General features: G+C 42.3%; 1 protein-coding gene and 1 long non-coding RNA gene across 2 annotated transcripts in view; one reads left to right on the forward strand and one right to left on the reverse strand.

Annotated features, from left to right (window-relative positions):
- Nucleotides 1–23,336, forward strand: part of LOC132998923 (C-myc promoter-binding protein-like) — a 66,874-nt gene that overhangs the window by 927 nt on the left and 42,611 nt on the right. Inside the window, exon 2 of the mRNA XM_061068670.1 lies at nt 19,953–20,283. Within this exon, the coding sequence (XP_060924653.1) occupies nt 19,973–20,283 (311 nt within the window). The 5' untranslated portion in view covers nt 19,953–19,972. The remainder of the gene's footprint in view (nt 1–19,952; nt 20,284–23,336) is intronic.
- On the reverse strand, nt 13,589–16,163 carry LOC132998552 (uncharacterized). The gene is made up of 4 exons (XR_009677986.1): nt 16,059–16,163; nt 15,556–15,714; nt 15,314–15,409; nt 13,589–14,584 (listed from the first exon to the last, which is right to left on the reverse strand). It is a non-coding gene; the product is annotated as an uncharacterized LOC132998552 (long non-coding RNA).

The raw sequence follows: 23,336 nt of genomic DNA on the forward strand, positions 1-23,336 counted from the left end.
AAAAAAAAACAATATATATTTACTCACCATTTACTCACTTTTTTCTAATATTTGTACAGGGTAGCATTTATCTAGACATAAACATATCTATATAAAAATATATAAAAGATAAAAGATATAAAAAGTGAAGTAAAAGGTGAAATGCACAATGCAAAAAGCAGAACAGTGTACAGTGTCAAATTGCAATATGCAATGTAGTACAGTGTAATATATATAATATAATAATATGTGTTAATTTAACACATCTTAGGGGTGTGGGGGCGGAATAAAAGTCCAAGTCAGGTGGGGGTCCCGGGCCTTGTTGATAAGGCCCACTGCAGTCGGGAAGAAGCTGGTCTTGTGGCGGGCGGTTTTAGTCCCTTTAGTCCTATAGCTTATAAGGAGAGTCGATTAATCAATAAAGTAATTTTTAATGCAAGAGAAAAAAAATGCTGCAATCAGGATGAGGTTTTTTGCTTTTATTCAAGTTTCAAGAGTTTATTGTCATATACACCACGATTACATTAAGCAGTCGCTGGCAATAACATGCTTGGGTCACAGGCTCTCTTATGGAAACGCTCGGAATAGAAGAAAGATGTCACCTTGGATGTTCATGTTGAAATTAAGTGATGTGCAGGAAGGTTTTATTCCTTTTTTCCATTTAAGCTCAATTCTACGGTGGCAGAGAGAGAGAGAGAGAGAGAGAGAGAGAGAGAGAGAGAGAGAGAGAGAGAGAGAGAGAGAGAGAGAGAGAGAGAGAGAGAGAGAGAGAGAGAGAGAGAGAGAGAGAGAGAGAGAGAGAGAGAGAGAGAGAGAGAGCTCAACGCACAGCAAATTAAGAAAACACGTGCAAAACGGAAAGAAACACGTGAAAATTAAGAACACAACTGCATTAATTTGATGACGCAGGCGCCGCAAAAAAGTCACAACACGTGCAAATAGCAAAGAAACACAACTGACATGTTTCACCCAAGAAGTGATGAACCTGACTCCAGTAAGGTTATTGAAGTCTGGCTACTCATCAGTGGTGATGGAACTTCACGGCATAGGTGTCGTCAAATTGATTTCTTAATTTGCACGTGTTTGTTTCCATGTCCACATGTTTTCTTAATTTGCAGCGTGTTGGGCTCTATCGGCCACCGTTAGGCTGTAGCCTTCCCAAAGACGTGTAGCCCATGAAGAAGGTACCTACACGCCGAGCTGTGATTGGTTTGTTTGGAAGCTTCGCATTCCCGGTATATATTTGCCGCCATTTTTTAATTGAGTGGAAAGAACGAAGACGGACGATGTCTTCGTTCTCTCTCCGACACTCGTCAAGAAATCAGAGACGCCAGAGAATTTGTAAACAAGCCTTCATGACTCAGGAATCGTGTTCGGGCTCCGGAGTTTGGTTTGTTTACGATCAGAAGCCGTCCAGATGCGTGAATGTAAAAGAATGCAGTGCAGAATACCAGTTTGCAAAGTGTGGAGACCAGTCCGCCGAGAGGGAAACGCACCGGGACTCCAGCGCCGTGTTGAGTCAGCAGACGGGAGCGGTGGTGACGGCTGCCACTGGGGCTTGACATTCTGGAAAAGACAAAAATCCCCTTGCATGGTTTAGCGGTGCTGCACAGGAGAGGCAAGTCTGGTCAAATTGTATATGTGACAAAACCCTTCTCCAGCCTGTCATTTGAAAACATTACACCATAGTTGTAACTAACCCACACTGTGCCGGCTCTCCTGTCTTCTTCTGGTGCTTTTCACAAACTCATTCACACACCGTGGTGTTGCTCATGGCCGGATTTTGCCGAGGAGCAAGTGATGGACGGGATGTTTGTGTGCCGGCTTGTTTCCTTGTCTGTTCATGTTCAGAGGGCAGAGGCGCACCCTACTGGAATTTCCGATTGGGGGGGGGTTGGGGAGTCATATTTGAAATGAAGATGCTGTCGTCTGGCACATTTGAACCGAACGGCTCGGCCTGGTTGTGCTGCCGGCTCCACTCTCGGCTGTTAAGTCTCGTGCAGATCCAACAAGAGGATTTACAGCGCTGGAGTAAAGAGAGACATCTAGAAGGTGTCAAGGTGATTGAAGACTTCAGCTAGTCCCAGTAACCCTGGTTACGCCCTCAGGGTCAGTGCCTACTGACTCCAAATGTCCCATCCTGTGGCAGCACTGGTTTCAACACCCCGAGGCACCGGATGCATGTGAATCCCAACGTCTTGCATAATTCAGTGAACACAAAGAGGGGGAAAGAGGGAGACTTCTCCGAGCTGTCAGCTACAGAATGTGCTTCTCAAGGGTCGTTCATGTATTTGACAGAAGAATGCACTTTAATCCGTTCTGCAGAACAAAGTACAGTACGGTTAATGTCTGAGGGGAAGTATGAATCAAGACTGTTGCTTTGGCTTCAGGTTTAATGTTGGTATTCCTGCAGCTTTTCACCAGAAACTACGAATGTCCCCGGAGATTCCCTGTGGGTAATTAAGTTGGTCTGGTACTCACAGAACATGCTTATGAATTCATTGCTTTCCAGGAGTTGTTACGCAATGAAGCTGTAATGAGGAATGTGAAGAGTCTGTGAAGTGTTTCCTTTTCCCCTCTGTGGTGTCGGAGCAGTTGCGATGTGGAGGTTGAGGAGCCCGGAGGCGACAGGATGCTGCCAGGAAACGCTAGCACCTAATTCACCTAATTTCGGAAAATGTAAGGCAACAATTTTAGGCTACAGCAACCCGATGACGATTTAAAACCCATCACTGGCTGGTAATACCACTACTTTGCTCCGGAGTTTAAGTTAATGCTTTTAGTTTGAAACATCGTTGTAGTGTAGACGGGCAAAACACACGATTGGTTCTGATCAGTGACGACTCAAATAACAGAGGTTCACACTACACAACTTGCTTTCTTGTAATTCAGTAAGTAAAGTTTATTTAAAAGAGCTCCTTTCACAGAACAGAGTCACTAAGCGCTTCACAAAAGAAACAAATGTTGAGCCAAAACAAAACTAAATCCCAAACACTCGTCATAACAATTATGAGTTATGATTATCACTATGAGTCACAAACAACACAAAGACACCCCCGCCTTACATGTCTGGTCTCCAAACTATCAGCTGGAGCCGTCGCCAATTCATTCAGTTTATTAGGAACCTGCTCGGAGGAGGTGACGTGTCGGTGAACCTCTTTCAAAGCGTTAAACAAAAAGCTCTCGACTAACTGACTTCAATTAAAAGGGTTAATTAACAGTGGCTCTGAGTTTTTCCCATCCCGGGATTCAGCAGCAGCGTGTTGTATTTAACAGTTTATACTTATTATTTATGTGCTGTTTATATACAGCACAGCACAGGAGAGCAACAGAGCATCAGATGGAACTGCTGAATACTAGTGACATTCTATCTCCTGCTCCTGTGAGTTTTACAATCACTCACTGGTGATTTCTGTTTGATTTGTCGTCTGACGCAGGATGTTTGGCACGTGCTTGGTCCTGAAGCGTTTTATACATAATCACAGCTGCTGGAGACATGTGGACACAACAGAGCAGTGTGTGACATGTTGCCAGGGTCCACTAAGACATGTCCAGTATCACTTCAGCAGCTGTTCTTAGTTTTCCTTCAAGGATGTAAACAAAAATAAATAAACCACCAGACTGTTTGGTTTAAATCTTTGGGGATTTCGATCTTATGGAAATGTTTTATTTTGAAATTGAAACAGAAATTTGGATTTTCTTCAAAGCGCAAGAGTAAATCTTGTATCATTCTTTCAATATTGGTAACTATCATACCTGAACACCATAGTTTTGAGAACAGCTATAACCTAACGATAGTGTTTCTACACCGAGAGACATCCTGAAACGATCCTTTATTTCCTGGGTTCCACAGGCTGCTGGTTGCTGCATAAGCCGGGGAACATTAGCATTCAGACACCGAGGTAGGAAAAACAAAACAGGTTCTCGAAGCCCCGATGCTAATCATCATTAGCACAGAAGAAAACATTCAGCAGATTCTCATTTCCACTGTGGAATTTCACCTTTTCTCTGTGAAAATGACGATAATTGTTGAGTCTATTGATATCAGTCTTAAATTAAACCAGGCTGTTGTAGGTTTTTTGGGTTTGTCAGGTCTTACGCTGTTTTCAGACATGGACGGAATTTCCTGGACGTTTTCCAGAGTTTTCCTTTCACATTAAAAGAACGCGACAGGAGATTGTCGGTCAGACACGTTCACAAACAGAGGAAAGGTTCCTGAACATTTGCTCAAGGGCCGGCACCTCGGTACATGTAGCAGGAGGCAGGACGTGACCTCGGTCAAAATCTTGTTGTCTTCTACATGTTTGATTTCTCTTTTTCATCCTAAGATATATGTCTTCTAGTTTTTACGTCTGCCTTCAACATGGAAGCTCTGATATCTTCACAGAGAAGAATTTTTCGATAAAAGCCGGGTTGTAGCAGCTTGATTTTTATGCAAAACGTAGCCGAAAGGAGAGACTGCATAAAAGAGAAGCTACTATTGATTTTCACACAGACCAGCTGAGAGCAGGATTACATGTTCCCAGGGAACAGCATCCCCAAACACTAATTAGCTGTAAGCTCCAGGTACTGCCTGCAGGGAGAGAGGCAGTTTGTTCTCAGATGGTGGGTGGCATCTGATGTCAGAGGGATGAATTTGGGCGTTGGGCACTGATCTCATCATCTGAAGCAGGGGTGGGGAACCAATCGACGGCCATTTGACATTTTTACAACATCTTTTTCAGGCCATACCAAATTATTGAAAACATGTAGTGTATAACGGTAACCCCTCTAATGCAGGGGCTGGAGGATGATGATGATGGTCATGCTTCTTGCAGCTGGTTTCAGTCAAAAACTTATTTAAGTGTCCTTTAGTGTTTTCTCAATGTCTTTTAGTTGTGTTTCCACTACAGGGAACTTTGTAGAAACTTGCTTGTTTAGGGACCAAGGTCTAAATGATGTCAGGAAATGGTTTTACCTTCCAAAACGTCCCTGTTTCAGGGGTTGTACTTTTGGTCCATTTCTGCAATAGCCCATCAAATCTGTACTTGAAGTTGAGCATTTCAGGTGTTTCGAATATGTTTCTTGTCTGATAAACACAAGCTCAATTTGAATCTCGACCATGTTTACGGTTGCACGACTCATCTAGCGTTATCATCATGTATAGTCTTCCACATTACAGCTGCCCGGTGGACTGGAGTGGAATAGTTGTAGTTGCCGTTGGTTGTTGATACGTCAGAAGATTTGCCTCCCCTGGTCTTTGGACTTCTATGGAGATGAATAACATTCTGCATGAAGCTTTTAGTTCCTTGATAAATGTTTATCCTTGGACCAAAGGTTCTGGGATTTTCTCTGTAAAACACGGCTCATATCAGCAGTCAAATCAGAAACTGTTCGTCTAGTCAAACTGACAATTTCACATCACTGTGTTCATCCAGTGAGAAACGACTGATTACTTGAGGACACTGGCAGGAACATCAGTACCTAACTTCTGATTCCTCACATTTCTTCTGGCAGATGGAAGTTAAATAAATTTGGATTGATGATAAAAATGTACATGTATAATCTATACTGACACTGAGAGAAAATTGTTGGTCACAAATCCCCAGAACTAATAAAAAAGCGGTAAACCAATATTTAATGTTTGTCATTTATAATACAACAAATAAATCAGAGTAATTTGCATAGAACTAGACATGTTTTCTTTGATTATTTACATTAAAGTCAGATTTTCTGCTCTGTTCCACTTTGAGGACACTTTGAGCTCAATAGATTTAACTTGTAGGTTTTTCCCAGTCGAGGCTCCAGTGCTGAAGGCTGTAATCGTTCGATTCCAACATTAATCAGCCGCTGCTGTGTGGTCCACCGGGTTCACAAGGGTAAAGGATTATCCTCCCAGCGTCTTCTCTCTCTTCTCATCATTCACACAATAATTGGTGCTTATCATTCAGGAGACAAACGACATCAGTAAATGAGAGGTGCCAGACTGCAGAGTGAACAAAGAGGTCACACTGGAAAACAAACCTGCGTGTTTATACGAATCACTGCGTCTCTCTGGAAGATCACCACCAGCCTGAAGAGAGCTTTACCACCAACTCTGGATTCAAGAGATCAGGCCGGAGAGTCGGCAGGTCGGTGAGATCCGGTTTCCTGGAGACACGTTATGACTTCCCACAGGGCTGCACATTAACACTTCCATGTGCTAATGCTGCACACAGAGCCAGCATGGTCACAGCGTGTACGGGGTTTAGAGCCTGGGAGCTAGGATGCCAGAATTTACCTTTACACATAAATACATGAAAAAGAATAGTTTCCCAGATGAATAAACAGGAATAACATTTTTTGTGATCATTTATTTGGCCACAGTGAAACCGGAAAGTGTGAAATGAAACTCTGGTGTTTGTAATCACCATATTAACAACATGTAGATATTAGGAGATTTGTCTTTTCACTGCGACAATAGAGAGCAGAGGACACAATGTCAAGGAAAATCATTAGCTTCTCGAATATAGTGTATATATTGGAATAAGAGTGTATAACAAGTGGAGCATATCTTATAATTATAAGAAAATTATACAGCAAAGTCTGCAAAAATAACCTGCTTACCGTGGTCTTTGGATGTTAAAGACAAATATAAATGTGATTTCAAGGTTTTTCTTTCTTTTTCAAAAAGAATCTGCATGTTTTGGTTTCACTCGTCCAAAATGAAAATAGTGAAGAACAAGGCAAAAAGTGAATTTCTTCTGTGACGTGTTTTAAAACGATACCTCAAAGAATCCTGGTGTTGACGCTGCAGCTCAGTGTTTCTCCATATTTATCTTTTTTTCACAATGTAATCAAGTGATGTTAATGGGATCCGTGTCTGGCAGGTTGAGTCTGTCTCCGCTGTGTCTCACGCTGCTGTGTCCCCGTCCATCATGGTTAGTGAACAATTATCCATAACAAACACATCATCGTCTCCTCCTCATACTAAAGAGCGAAGACGGAGATAAAACTTCAGCTGAAGTTCAAAACTTCTTTCCAAATTTAGACCAAGAGGTTCTTTGTATTCACATAGATGCTTTTATACTGAAGCCACTCAAATCACCTCATTAGCATATTCAAACTTAGTATAGGTTAGCTCCAGTGGGCAATGATTGGCGACACTGACCCGGCCATTATCGCTTTTTACTCTCTGAACCTCCTCTGCATTGTGATTTGTTGCATTTATCACATTGCTCTTGTAAAGGCTTTGGGTTTGGTCAAGGTCAACCACTCTGTGTCTATAATGTGTGACAGAAAACGGACCCTGCAGCTGTTAAAATTGATCAAATTATAATAATTCTCTAGTGTGTTAACTATTCTTTGGTTTTTCAGAACCTGGGAACGACATTTCACCAGGGATCTCCATTATAACACACAACTGTCTTGTTGTTGTCCATGTATTCATCCGTCTGTCTTTTGCACACAGCATCTTATCAAGATTTGCCTGAATTCTGACTTGTTTTAGCTGAAAAGCAATATTAGAAGCATTAGAAGTGAGTGGCTCGGAAGAGAAATGCATCATCTGAGGGGAAACACTGTGTGTTTGTTGTTTCCTTGTTAGAAAATGCAATACCAGTAAAATGATGGGTGGTTGTAAGATAAGATTGACTTTATTCGTCCCTGAGGGGATATATGTTTCCGAGCGTGACAAAAGACGCACCCCTGCACCAGAATATATATATATATACACACACACACACACACAGACACACACTCAGTAACAAGAGAAAAGCTGCAACTAGTCCCATATCTTATAAAAACACTGTATGTGAACAAAGGTTAATGAATCCATCTATCTCCCGTGCTTAACGTCTCCTGGCTCACACACATATACTCCACATAAAAGCGATAAAGGTGAAACATGGTTTTCTGCCACAGAGGCCGGTAGCAGATACATGTCCTGCAGCCCGGAGCTGATGGGATCTAAAGCTGGTTGTTTGTTCCTCTGTGGTTCTACAGCTTTCTCTTAAAGTCTGTGATTGTTTGAGTTTATAAGATGCAGCTCTGTCAGAACCAGGCGGTAACTTGACGTCCATTACATTTTATTCATCGGTTAAATAACAAGAAAACTCCTTTCTCACATATATCATCTTCCCTCCAAGATGTTGCATGACCTGATGCTCTGAGAAGGCCCCCCCCCACCCCCCCACCCCCCCTCTGGGCTAACTGGAGGCAGATGCTTGGCCAGCGAGGCTTCCTACTGGCTCGTGTTTATGTTCATGAAGCACATTCCTCTTCACCTCCTCCACGTGTCTGCCCTGCTGTGGCTAACGCCGGGCTGGATGTCTATACAGCTGGACCGGGCCTGAACACCAGAGTCCCTTTGGTGAGTTTCATTGGCCCCGGGTCTCGTGAACCCGAGACAGCTGGAAGTCGTTCCCTCTGTCACGTTGGCCTAAATGAAACCCATGTGGAAGTGACTGGAGGCCTGCTCGGGTCCGGACATCGGATCGAACCCCTCCCTGAAGTCCTGCTGTGGTGTCAGTGGTTTGGTGCTGGGAGGCTTTGTCTCCGGCTCTGGCAGCCGGCCCTTCACGCCGCCACGTTTCTGATCCTGTGGTGCTCTTCCACCGACTCTCTTTCTCTGGTTTCTCTGGCTCCCACACTGCTCTGTATCCTGTGTGATTACCGTGGAGAGGCAGACTAACACGGATGATCTGAGCAGTCAGTTGAGTCACAGCAGAAAGTGCCTTTTTAAAGCAAGTCAGGTACTCTGGAGTCAAACGCTGATTTCAGCTTCACAAAGACAAATAGTCTGCGGAGTCTTGAGGAAAACCATGTCTGAAAGTATGTAATGAAATGATTCAAAAACACCTAGATATATTCTGTAGTGGTTCAGGACCACTGAAGGACCCCAGTAACCTTTTCAAGAGGCTTATAAAGCAACAGCACATCCTTCTTTTCAAAGTTCCTTTCTAATATCCCGGGAGGAATCAGCTGCGGCTTCTCTCTGGGCGTTTACCTCAAAACCAAACGAAGGGTTTTTCCTTCCAGGTCCGTCTGCCAGAGGAGAAGTAGGGCAGCCAGGAAATTAAGATATTTCGATTAGACCACTTAAGCTGTGATGCTGACTTTTTATTCGTGTGAGTCAGGCACAGTGTCACAGAGTGAGTGATGCTCTGTGCATGACAATCCATGGACTGAATACGTAATAGATGGGCGTAACACACTGTTGCAGCTTCTCAGTACTTAAATCTGCAAGTCTTTGCTACATGTAAAAATCTGGAGGTACATTTTTCTCTTTCTAGGGTCCATCCTCGTTCCAGTGCAGCAAGGTCGAAGTTAGCTATTTGCAGACTTGAATTTGGGGTCTGGACATTTGTTTGCCTTTCACATATGAAGCTGGGACATTTCCAGAACATTCAGGCGAGGGCTGATGGAGCTGAGGCAGGAGATGATGTAGAAATTCGGCAGAGGAAGGCTCAGTGTTTTTGTTTGCGGCACATCAACGCCGACGTGGGTCCCTATCACCAAAAGCTCTTCAATCCTGTTGTCTTTCCAAGTTGACATCTTCTTTTTCACCCTGATATATATTTGAATTCTTCCTCCATGTCTGTCATGTGATAGGAACGTTGAGATATGCCCACCTGCTCGACAGATTTGGGACATTCCACTTGGGGTTTGCAGGAAAAGTTCCAGAAAATGTGCGCAGCAACTTCTGTAGAGTAACCCATAGATCCTTGCAATCACGAGAAGATTCACTGATGCATTAGTGAAATCTAGAATGCATTTTTCATTGTCTCCTCCTGTGAAGTAAACAACATAGACTTTTTTTTTTTCTATTCTCGAAATATAGGCCAGCCGGTGAGAGCATATAGAAGACAACAGAGGCGGTTTGCTGTCAGTGGGAGTCCAGGCTTGTCCCACTTATGCAGTGTGTGTGTGTGTACATGTATATATATAGTGTGTGTGCGTGTAACAGTTTGGTTGCACAGTATTTTTAGCGGGCTGAGAACATGACCAGGACATTTCCATGTTGTCATTCGTTGGCTGATTGGCTCGGTGTCGCCTCCCGTCACAGAACAGTTTTATATCCGTCCATACCAGTAAACTGGGTCAGCGTCTTTTACCTGGGGACATATTTGCACTGAGGCGTTAACTGTGCTCACTGTGTCTCCTGAAACAAAACCCAAGTCTGTTTTTGTCTTTTGATTCTCGTGCAAAATCCCCCCCGGGTCAAAATAGCTGCACTGATTTACAAGAAACCCGATAGCTGCTCTACTGGTCGACACCCTGCCTACGTCCAGCCCTCACTTTCATTACACATTGCATAGGATTCTAATGTAGTTGATTCAATTATGTTTAATTTGTTTAGTGTAAAATCACAACATATAAACTCTCAAGGCACTTTACATGATAAGGTAGAGACCATCCAGAATAAGAGTTCTTGATGAGCATTGACCTGGATAGGAAGAGAACTCCCTTTTAAAGCAACTATTCATTTTACAACTTTTACACAACTTTAACCTGAAGTTAGATTATTCCAATTGTTTTGATGGTTCACTGACTGTTATGCATTGTGTAGATTAGTTCAGTGTAACGTTGGTGAGTGGGTATGATCTCCTGGGAGACGGGTGGAACTGACTGATAGTCGCAGCTTCATCTGTCAGAATCAGGTCCAGTGAAGCTGAACCGTAGATCAGTAAAAAAGACTAGTTATTAAAAAACAGAGTTTATCTCCAAACTTCAGCAGGAAACCTTTAAAAGCACAAAGTTAATGTCATGCAGTCGTGTGATATATAAACACATACATAGATTTGCTTTGTGGGTATTTTTGTGCGGTGACAAAACCTCACGTGTTGACCAGGTTATTTTCTGCCATTCATTGTGTGTGAGAATAAACCTCAGGACGTTGTGCTGCACACACAGTAATCTCTCTCTCTCTCTTTCTCTGACACACACAAACACACACACACACACTGTCTGTCAGCTTGTCCAGATCAATGCTCACATGCAGGCTTTTTATGGCCCACAGTGTTATGAGCAGACATGCAGGTGTAATAGGAATGTGTGTGTTGGGCTTCCCCCACATTTCAGTTCCTATTTCACTCAGGCTGTAGTTGTCCTTGTCCCTTGGTGCCTCCGAGTTTAAATTAGAAGATGTGAAGCATTTGACGAGCTGAGGTTCCTCTTGCATAATGGTAGACAGGTTTTTATACTATGGAGATTTTAATTGCGCTCAATTCCCTTGTAAATATGTCTGAAAGAGAAGTGAACACGTGTTCTGCATCCGGTCCTTCGGGCGTTACACCAGTGTGTTGTAATGCGAGTGTCCGAGGGACGTTTATTCTCCAAGTGTTTGACAGGAAGTTGAACGCAGGGTTCGGTGATGCACTCAGGATGCTGTGCAGATGTTCGGTCTCCAGAGCTCCTGTGGTCACTCTCAGTTTGACCCGTTACTCTCCAGCTGATAATCACAGTACAACGTGGATGTGAAATATTCTAGGTCTGAAAGTCTCGATGCCAGATGAAGCCTCGGCTCCCCTCTCTCTCCTCCGGCCTTATCTCGGCCGACCAGACATCGCTTGGCACAGAGAAATCAGCTCAGTGCGCCGTGACTGTCTCCTCATCAGTTCCTCACAGCGAGGCAGTGATGAGGTGAGATGTAATACGAGCGTCAGCGCCAGGACACATCGATCCAGCAGTTGTTTCTCTCACCATCTGTTGTTGAGCTGGACGCGACGACCACGGAAAGAAACACAAATTGCTCTTTGTTTGGGTGTGAGCTCGGGTCCCTCCCCCTGCAGACATCGTTTCATTGTACCAATACACACCCGGCGCTGGTGAGATTCAGTAATCAAACCATTTTCTCTCCCGGACATTGTGTCTGAATCAGCTGCTGATGGACAGAACCACTCACTGACCGACTGGCCTTGTTGTGGATGAAAATGGAGAAACTAATGGGATCAGCTTCATTTGCTGCCCAGTCTCATCTGTATGATGAAAGCGTATTCCTCCTCTGCCAAGGCCCGACAGTCCCCTGAAACCAAATCCATCACGGCCACTTGGACTTAGTTCTTCATATCTATAATACTATACAGAAAATACTGTCTATTCTCTACTGAATCCACATTATCTCAGGGACACATTGACGTTAGTTACAGGTTTGTAGTCCTTGTTAACAGTCAGCGGCTGATGAGTAAGTTTCTATAGAAAACATTTCCTCTAGGAGTTTATCGTCTCAATCTCTAGTTTCAAGTCTTCTTCGATGCAGCATAATGTTCATTTAGTCAAATTGACGGAAAAGACGAGTCAAATAAACAGTAAATCAATATATGAGTTAATTCATCAAACACCAGACGAGTCCCAGCTCACAGACGGAGGATTTTCACTGGCACAAGTCAAATATTCTGTCACTTTGTCCTTCTTTGTCTTCTATTGGTCTCTGGTGGGGAACTGGGTACTAACTGGTTTATGTTGCTGGAGTCTTGCTCACATAGCATCACACAAACTGGAGTTGGCAGCTTTTTTCACCACGTTTACAGGCCCTGCTAATTGAACTCTCCTCCCACACCCTCTGACTGCACAGGGTGGAATCAGGCCTGGTCCGGTCCAATTACTCTGGAGCAAACTGGGCTGAAACCACTGGATTACAGAATGTGGTCACGGTGATACGAGTGGGCCGTCCCTGCAAAATCCCATTTGTATGTGAAAACCCCGAGACGTGTTTGAATTGTATTCTGTTTCTTCCATCCAATCTGAACACATTTGTCACTCCTCCTGATTCCAGCGGCCGTGGACTCTTGACCAGGAGCAAAAGCACTGTTAGAGGCCGAGTTTCATTTGAACCCACAGAGACAAACTGGTGTCGCAGAGGCTCGATTGTCGGGGGAGTGAGTGATGAATCTGGTCACTGAGGACGACTGAGACTCCACCGCACCCAGAGGCGGGCAAAAAAACCCCTCTCAAAACTAATATCAAGTATTTTCTTTTCCCATACTTGAGTCTAGAAGATTTTACCTTTTTACCTGTTAAAATGCCCAAAAACCTATTTTGAACGTGTGACAGTAAAGATGCAGCTGATCCTCTCCTCAACATCTTTCTGGTATTTTGTCAGACTTTTGTGCAAAACTATATTTTGCAGCTTCTCTTTAGCAGCAAGGCTCAAGACAATAATATCTGCAGGCTGAAAACTAATTGGGTGAAAAGCGGCTGCAGTAACAAGGAGAACTATTTTTACTTGTTCTCTGAGTTCTCACATGTACTTACACTGTAAAAAAAGAAAAGTTGACTCAACTTAAAAAAGTAAAGCAACCAGCTGCAACGCTTTTTTGAGTTGACCTCACTTAAGGGCTTGTGAGTTGTGTCAACTTAAATAATTAAGTTCACTCAAAATGTTATATAGAGTAGCTCTGAATGGTGATGTTCTGTTAGACTAACTTAACATCTCCATTCAGAGCTACTCAAATCTACAAGTTAGGAATACTAGATTATATGCATGCTAATGATTTGAAAACATACATCAACAGAACTGGATAGTTTCAGTCGAGAGAACTTAAACTTAAACTTGAAATGCTTAGTTAACTCAACTTTGCTGCCCATCAGTTGAGCTAACTCAAGTTTACTCTATTCATACTGTTGTGGAAATTCAATAATAACAGCAAAATTCTATAAAGAATCTGTTTATTAAGAACACAGGGGTTAACATTATATACATCCAATAACTACAAAAAAGGCAACATTGAAATTGCAGCAGCAGGGATGCTTAAGTGAACTTGGTAACATTATACAATTATTTTCAAAGATAGAATATGTAAACACATAACAAAGTGCAGAATCAGCTCTCAATACTTTAGCTATAATATAGAAAACAGTATGATTGACACTATGCATCACAAAACATGTGTTAGTCAGATACTTGAGGAAACCACTGGCCAAACCCAGCAGTGAAGAAAGTGCATCCATAAAAAACATGTAACAAGACACAAACGTGTTCAGTTGCAGAGATAACCAAATCCAGCACTTAGTAAACACTAACTTCCAATGGGAACATGGGATTCGTAGCAACACTACACAAACTTGTGTAGCTACTACTGAACTTGAAAACATATTTTGAGGAATAAAGTGACATGTCTATAGAAAGTGCATCCATAAAAACGTGTAACAAGACACAAACGTGTTTAGTTTCAGAGACAAACAAATCCAGCAGTTAGTAAACACTAACTTCAAATGGGAACATGGGATTTGTGTAGCTACTACTGAACTTAAAAACATATTTTGAGGAATAAAGTGACATGTCAATGTGTGCAAATATGTGCATTGAACACATGTCTATGTGTCATGGTATCGGGCTACTTTAACAAGTTGTTTTTCAGAGCCTGAACACGGGCAGAACACTCTGTGCCAAGGTTCATAAAAATCTTTTGAAGGGCCTCAAAAGTGTACCTCAACCCTTTGGGGTAGTCCAGGTTGAGGTTGTAGATGCATCCAAAGAGAAGGACAATGGCTGTACTGATGTCAGAGATGTCCTCCACAACAACCTTTTCCTCGATGACAAGGGCAATGTTGATTGTTCTGGGCATTGAGTGAGCTCTCCCAACATCATCTTCAACAATGGTGACTATGCCAAGTTGAACACCTGCAACGGACGTTTCCTCCGAGTCTGTATCATAGAGAAAACAAACAGACATTACTTAAATTTTTAATGTTTTCATCACCACATTTATAAATAAATTATATACCCCTGCCCATGAGTAAAGTGACATGCACCTTTATGAGTTAAACTTTGAGTGCAAGTGACCACTGTTCAAAATATGAAGAAATTTCCTAACGACAAATTTAAGATACATTAAAAAATACAATTTGTAAGGCCACCAGATAAATTTTGACCACCCAGATGTCATCAATTAATCCATGTGAAGGGATAATTTGTGCGAAATCTGGCATTTTTTTTCTAAAGGTGCTCTTAAAATTCAGCTGGTGTGCAGTTTAAAAGGTGTGGGATAATCCTTTGATTCCATAAGTGTTAACAATCCAAAAAGGATGGACAATATCTCACCCTGACAGTGCATATAAAATCGGCCACAATCCAAACACTAAAACTTGCCACAAAATTTACTGATTTAAGGTTTTTTTAGGTCAACCCTCATAGATTACCTCTTGATAATGTGTTTTTACTTTTATTGTTAAAGATTTCAGCCTTAATTAGGGATAACTACTTATATTACATTAAAGGGAATATAAATAAGTGGTTTTGTTGCATATTCCTATCAAATGAATGCGTTTGCTCCTTAATCAGAGATGTACTGGCCCCTTGTATATTTATATTGGCCCAGCTATTAAAAAAAATGGAAGAAAAAAACTTCAATGGTATAAACCGAAGTATTCTTACCAGACATGTCTTCAGGACGTTGCCTGGATTCTCCCTCAAATAGAGAGGTAGACCTCGGAGAGCTGTGGCCTTCCTTTGTGCAAGCACATTGGTTGTCTGAAAGACACAAATAAAGTTAAAAAAAATATACCATGGCCTGAAAATAAAATCACACCACACCTATTCACAATTTATGTTAATGTCTGTTTGCAATGTGAAAATGCACTCTCAGAAAACCTTAATTTATCTCCTACTTGCATTACCTGTTCATCAAGGTTGTCAAGGAGGGCCTTTAAGTCCTTTCCTAGTGTCCTGCTACGTGTTCTGTAAAGCTTTATCAGGTTTGAGGCGTGTGCATCCAAAGATGTGAAGAATGTCTTCTTTAGATCCACTTGAGTGATTCAAAAAAACTCAGCATATATCTAAGAGAGGAGAAATAACAGTATTAGTGTTAATACAGACTCCAATTACAGAAGGTGCCCACATTGTACAGTTATAAACTAAAAAGGTTTGCTACATCCGGAAGCTGAGCAGAATGGTGGAATTGGTAGAGCATTTAGGACATTACACATTATATAAAAAAAAAATCTTACCAACAGTAAACAATAAACAGTCACATGCTGCCTCAAATGAGTCCTTAGATGGGCTATGTATTTCTTTGGGGCACAGATGTCTTTAAAGTCACACAATTGACAAAAAAAGGTGACTTCTACTTCAGTTTTTCTGGACTTTGTGTGTACTCTTGAAAGGTGGCATTTTAACCCACCGCTTGTTTTGAAAGTGCAGCAGCAGTCAGTGTACAGGCACGGCAGTGGCCAGAAGCGTCCCCGGTAGTGGCAAAGTCGGTAATGCTTGAGGAGAATATCCTGATTAGGGTGCAAGAACTTGCACTCCTAACACTGCATCCAAATCCTGTGAAACAAGGAAAACACATTTAGTTTATGAGTTTAACACCACCCAAATGAACAAACTCAATTTGGCTGAGGCAGAGGTAGGCAACCTTTACATCAAAAGAACCATTTTGCCCACTCTTCGCCCAAATAAAATTTGTCTGGAGCTGAGAAACATATTTGATAAGAAAGCTTATAAAGTTGCATTTATGAAATTATAGAACAATAAAGAACTGTTGACTTTTATAGCTATTTTTACCTGTTACAAAGGAAAACACCAAACTCTTATGAAGAGAAGAAAAATACAGAGGCAAGTGTAGGTGTACTTTGAAATAAATTAAACACAGAACTATGTAGGGCTATTTGAGTTACATTTCCCCATATTTGTGGGAAATGTATGAAATAAGTAGTTATTTTGAAATAAATAACACGTGAACGAGCTCTGTATGAAAGCTTAATTGTTAAATTCACCGTTATGCTAAGATTCAAACAGAAAAGACACCAACAGACGACACATACCCCAGTATACACAAGGAGAAGATCATCAAAATTTACCATTATTTTATTGATAACTCAACTTAACACGTTGGTAGTTTATAAACGTAGCACGGTGGTTTGGGTGGGGTTGGTCTACAGATAACTTAAAGTAAGCAAACACGTGGCTTTCACATGTAGCTGAAAGTTAGCAAACACGTGGCTTTCACGGGTAGCTAACAGGTAGATTTTATGGATAGCTTACACATGTAGTTTTGTAAACGTTGTGAATCATTCCATTCGAAAGACAACGGGTCGCAGAATAACCAGTAAAATAGCGGCGGGAGTCTTACCTAGTTAGTGCTGGAAGAAAGTGAGGAGGACACGCAGCCGTAGGACATGCGGTCGGAGGACATCAGTCGACAAAACTTGCCGTCGGGCGATATCAGGCGGCGGAACTTGCGATAGAAGGACGTGAATCTGATCAACTACACCCCAACATGTCCGGACAAGCCCACTCTACCTGAGAGCGCTGGGCTGGCGTCTCAAAACACGAGTGCGCAGTGACGCTGACTACGTCATGACGTCGCTTTCCGGACGCGGAAGCCACGCTGAAGCGCCGTGCAGCGCTTGCTCCAACATTAACCAACATTGTCCCATCATTAATCTTTTTTTTCACTGCACTTCTCCACTTCAATTATTAATTTAATGTCATCCATGTTGAAAAAGTTCTCCGCTGTTTGCTCCGTTAAATGTCGGCTGTCGAGGGTAAATTACGTATTCTCCACTCAAGCCTGTGTGGAGAATACGTAGCCCCACTCTCTCTTTTTATCTTTATCACTGCTTGTGTGGCTGCAATGGATGGGCATAGGGGGACATTTAATAATGTGGTTGGTAAAAGTGGTAAAATTGAAACTCCAAGACGACAGAAGGTGAATACAAAGTAAGGGGTAAAAAGAAATCTGAACATGCTATATATATATATATATATATTTTATATGTGTGTGTAAATGTGTATAATAATAATACAAGACATAAATATATATGTTCACATATGTATATATGTTTGTTTGTGTGTGTGTGTTTATATATACATATCTAAGTAGATATATTCCATATATAAATGCATTCATATCATTCAATCTGAACTTATATTTTGCATCCCGGAGCTGGCTAAGCAATATTTGAAGTTTCCTCAACTTAAAATGTTCAGTTGACTGCACTACTTATTTGTAAACTTGAAACTTTGGGTTTGCTCAACATTTAAAAAAAAAATTTGCTCACTCAACTTTTAAAAATAAGTTAGACCAATGATTTTGAAGTTGGGCTTTTTACAGTGTACAGTATGTTTCCTCATGGGTCTCTGGAGATGATCTTGGGAAAGGATTTAGTTTTGATCTTTCTGTGCTTGTATTTGAATCAGTAATAAGCAATCAAGCAGAGTTCCTGAAGTGCTAAAGTCTATATTATTATACATAGTATAATAATATGCAGATGTAATGGTCCTTACAGGCCTGTGTGATGTGGCCAAAATCTAATTTCACATTGCTCAGTCTGGTCTTTGCATATTTAAATATCTGCAGTATTTTTCTGCTTCCATCTCCCAGAGTTTTTTGCATTTACATTGTCTCAGTCTGGGATAGATTGTAATTAGAAGATTAACTGGATTTATATTGTTCTTTTCATGTCTGTCGACCACTCAGAGCACTTTGTCTCATTCTCACACTGGAGACGCAGGATTCTGGAAAAGATCGAATCCGGACTCTTCTCCTAAACCACCTCTCTTTCTCTTTAACACTCAGCTGCACATTTCTGGCTCTCGTTCGTTGAATCTCTCCTGCTGTTTGACATGAGTCTGGTTTGGTCGTTAAAGGTCTTTGGTGTCAACACAAAGTTCCCTTCAAATGTGGAACATGTCTTCAAATTGTGTGATTTACGGCACAATGAAATAAAGGGAATGATGTTATCTGTCATTATCTCACACAGCCCTAGATCCAAATGGAGTATTTTGGTACTTAATGCAAATGTGTTTATATTATCTCACACTTCCATCAAATCCCTTCACAGCGGAACCAAATTCCCCTAAAAAGCAAATCAAGGAGGCAAAAAAAGAAAGAACACACAAATTTAACACATTTTTGGCCGAGCCTCCAGCAGCAGCTGTTTCTGGATGTGCCGTAATTTCTCCTCACGCCATTGATTTTTTCCGTCTGGTCTCTGGCCTCAAAAGCCATTTAGTGGTTTTGGTCTCTGGACTTCAGTGGTCCCGATGCCCCTGTTCTCCTGACGTGGCTTAGTGAACATCACACAGCAGACAGTCAGTGGCTAAGTGCTGTTCTGAATCAAAGTAACATTGAACTTTTAAGATTCACTGCTTCTCAGAGTGTGTCTGTTGAGTTTCTGAAAAAGAGAAATGCACTTGTGCTGTTTGTAGATTCACCCTGACTGAAATGATCACAGCTGTAACTTGTATCTGCTCTGTTTTCTGTGGTGATTTCTAAAGGACTGTGGTTCTGTGACGACCTCCCGCTCAAAGCAGCTTTCGATTTGGTGCAGATTGAACTGAGGGCATCAGAAAATGTGTTTTTCTACTCAAAGTGACATCTCATGGTGTTTCTATTGTGTGAACCGTTCTTTTCAGCCTGTGCTGCCTCAGAAACTCCGGGCGATGTTGTAAAGTCAGGACTTGCTCTTCTCAGGAAAGATTTAGGAAAAGGAGTGTTTGGCTTTTTATCACTGCACTTAAGACGGGACCGGGTCTGTAATTGAGGCAGAAAGTCAAGTGTGAAGAAACACCTCACTGCTCACTGCTCTTTTTAAAGTGCAGGCTCAGGTCTGTGCAGCCAGCCGGACGTTTACTGTTCCACTGTTCAGAAGCAGAGGAAAGGTTAAAACCACCGGCAGTGTTCTGTCCTCTCTACAGCTCAGTGTCCCGTCCGTGTCCTTGAGCCGGGACACTGAACCTTCAGCTGGTTGTGTGAACAAAAGTCAATATGGTGAGAGACCGTGAGCCTGAGCTGTAAATGGCTGTTTCCTACCTGAACGAAGCCGCTCTCCTCCTCCTCCTCTTCCTCCTCCTCCTCCTCCTCCTCCTCCTCTTTTTTTATTTGCCCTTCCACAGACCTCCCCTCACAAAGATTTATGAATGCCTGTATTTTTATTTTACCGCTGCAGCAAGGACGTAAGAACAGTTTCTACCTGCTACCAAAATGAAAATTAATCTCCCCTTGCTTTCTCTCTCTCTCCCTCTCTCCCTCTCTCTCTCTCCCTCCCTCCCTCCCTCTGTATCCGTGCAGGCAGTTGGCGGGGATGGGAGATGATGGAGGACAAAGGCCCTCGTGTAGCCGACTACTTCGTGGTGGCCGGTCTGACGGACTCGTCCAAGCCGTTGGACCAGGAGATCCACTTTGACGATGTCTGCCACAAGACGGCCAAGCCCAAAGCGCCCGTCACCGACGTGGCGCTGGTCATCCGCTCCATGGGCGAGGAGGTGCCGGCGGGGTTCACCTGCATCGAGACCACGCCCGGCGGCCATTCAGCCGACCTGAACAACGGCGGCCTCATGGCGCCACAGATCTTCATCTGCTACAGGCGAGGTCGTGACAAGCCGCCGCTCACTGACCTGGGGTAAGTCCTGGAGTAGAAGTCATTTTGATTTGAGGATTTACTGAGGTTTGCAGGAGATGGTTCAGAGGCTCTGTTGGAATTCTCTCTGAAACAAGCTTTGAATCTCCATCGATCAGGGTTCTTCGATGGGATGAGCTCAACATGCACCTTCTTTCTTTTCCACTTTTTCCAGTTTTGTTCCGCTCAAGGTGACCTCTTGAAATGCCAAGTTCTCTCTGACCAACAGTCCAAAACCAGAAGATTTTCAATTAACTGTCGCATGGGAGGAGGATGAGCAGGAAATCCATCCTAAATTAGAGGCAGGAAATAAAGAAACAGTTTTTTCTTTGGAGAATTATTCAATTATCACATTTTTCTTACAAACTGCTTCATTGACAAATCGTTTCAACTCTCATTAAAAACAAATAAAGTCCGAGTTCACATACACAGACACTTTAGGAAGTGGGGAAATTCCTCCCATGCAGCAGTTTCCTGTCTGCAGGCCACTGGCATGAGTTTGCAGCAAAAAGAGGAAAAGCATGAGTCGCCGCTGCAGGTGTCGTCCTCGGCAACGTCTCCTGAAGTGTGTGAACTCGCTGCTGTTTGTTCAGTCCTCTCACACTTCAGCCCGGCCGAGGAAGGTGGTGACAAAGCTAAGGAGGCGAACACGGACCTCTGACACCACAGAGTAGAGCTCTTATCAGACACTGACACAGGCTTTCTGCTCAGGACGGTATCAGCAGCTTCTGTGTGCTGATACCGTCCTGAGGGGCTGCACTGCCCACACTCTGGCAGGACTAATGGGAAGCTGAGTGTGTGTGTCTGTGTGTGTGTGTGTCTTTGTGTTATGTGCAGGTGTAGCCAATGATCATCATATCCATTTTGACTCATTGCCAGGATTGTGAATTTCTGCTGCAGGATGGAAAAGTATTATTATCTGTGAACAGCGGCCATATTGATATTAAGTTGGCTTAATTCAGCGTTGGCACCTCCAGTGTTTCAATCAGTAAATTGCAGAGCTTTCAATAATAAAACTTTATTAACGGTAATCTTATTTTTACGTTGCACCTTTCACAGATTAAAGCTACATGTATCTGTGCTTTACAAGATAACATCGAAGAATTGAAGGCACACGAGAGGAGAGAGGAGCGTATTCCTCCACCTGAACAGATTTATCACCATATTGCATTAAGCAAAGATTGAGATCAGAACCATAGCATGGACACAAATCCTCAATCTTCATCGTCTCAGCTGCACTTTGTGTAGTTCTTTAAGGTTTTTAGCCCTTTTTTGTAAGATCACGATTCTAAAATACTTCATTGCCCATCGTCTGGATCTGCACCAAACTTCACCCGCTCATAGATATAAGCAGACTACGTTTCTTGGATTATTATTCGGTGGGAAATTTGCAAAAATGTCTCACACTATTAAAGAAAGTGATATTAAAAATCCGCCCCCTTAATTGAATCCACTCAAAACCTTAATGCGTTCTTTCTTTCACAGAGTTTCAATAAAAATCGGTTCTGCAGTTTTTTCGTTCTCCTGCGTGTTGAAAAAACAGCAATGAAACTTTAACTTCCTCAGCAGAGATGATGATTAAAATAGCCGCTAAGATCAGAGCCAAGATAAAGACCTCAAGGTGAGTTCAGACACCGAGTCCTGAGGAGGTTATTAAAGTGAGAAACTAATATAAATGTGTCTTAAGGAGAGATTAATAGAGGGTAATTAACCCTAATGCTGAAACATCTTTCAGTAGCTGATGGCTTTTACAATAACCGAACACATTACATATCAACATTATCTGTGTGAAGTAGAACGTCTGCTCTTACTCCCTGAAGGTAACTTTTAAAAACCTGCTTTTACATCTACTGGGGTAAGAGAAAACGTCTTATTTACAAAACATAGCAGCAGAGAGAGACGTGCTCTCAGTGTTCGGTCCTGATGTGAGAGAAGCAGCATCGTCCCCTGTGCTGAAATGGAAAAAACAGACAATCCCACATTGGACCACTTTAAATTCTGTCCTCTTTTCAGCCACAAAACGCCTGTCGAGGACCCACTTGAAATCGTAATGGATGAAAAGTGCGTGGTGGAAGCACAAAGACGGGTGTTTAAAATTACTGCTGCGATTATGCCTCTGAGCACTTGTCCTCTAAGTGCTGTGTGTGAGTGTCCCCTTGTGTCTAATTGCACTGGGTTAATGTGTTTTCACTGAACTGTCCCACACAGCAAATAGCAGCTGATTTATTTAAGCACTAGCGACTAATAAGGTATTGTCTCATATGCTGTGAACAATATATTCAAATCTTTTAACAATCAGTATTTTTTGGGTTTAATGTGAATCAGATTTCAATGTCACGAGGCCACGATATTTATCTAACGGCAACAAATTGTTTTGGAAACACTTCTTAAACACGACAATATCTATTATAGTTGTGAACAAGAAAGAGGCTCTTAGCGCACGCACCTCCGCGAAGGCTAATTCCCCATCTCGCCATTTCAAAGGAGCATTTCCCATTAAATATCCAGACTGTGACGGCTCGCCATGTTCTAACGTGTGTCATAATGTAATGTGTGCACTTTCATAATGAACCGAAAACATGTTTTTTTCCCTCAATAATCACACCGGAGATCTTTAACTTGGTGTTTTGCTCCGTTGATGCATTCGTGTAGCTGTGTGCTCTCACTCACGCTATCGTCCAGGAAGCTGTTAGCGTTATCGCACACAGTCAGACGTCGGAGTTTCAGCTGCAGTTGTGCACGAACACGAAAAGTGAAGCTGTCTCTCTCACTGAGCAACGTTCATGCACGTTCAGTTGCAACCCTGCTCCCACTGTACATGATATGAATCCTGCAGGAAACACTGCAGAGGAAGAGAAACAAGATTCCTGGATCTGCAGCAAAGTTCGATGGATTCTTTCCCGACGCATCCTTCCAACATGTTTTGTGTAAATCAGTCCTGTAGTTTTGTGTAATCCTGCTCAGCAACAGAAAGACGAACAGAAACTAAAACATAACCTCCTTGGTGAAGGTAATTAGTTGTAATCTAAACTTTGATCGAGCAATGATACTAATTG

This window comes from Limanda limanda, chromosome 3 (genome assembly GCF_963576545.1).
Source record: "Limanda limanda chromosome 3, fLimLim1.1, whole genome shotgun sequence".
In the NCBI taxonomy this organism is placed as follows: Eukaryota; Metazoa; Chordata; class Actinopteri; order Pleuronectiformes; family Pleuronectidae; genus Limanda; species Limanda limanda.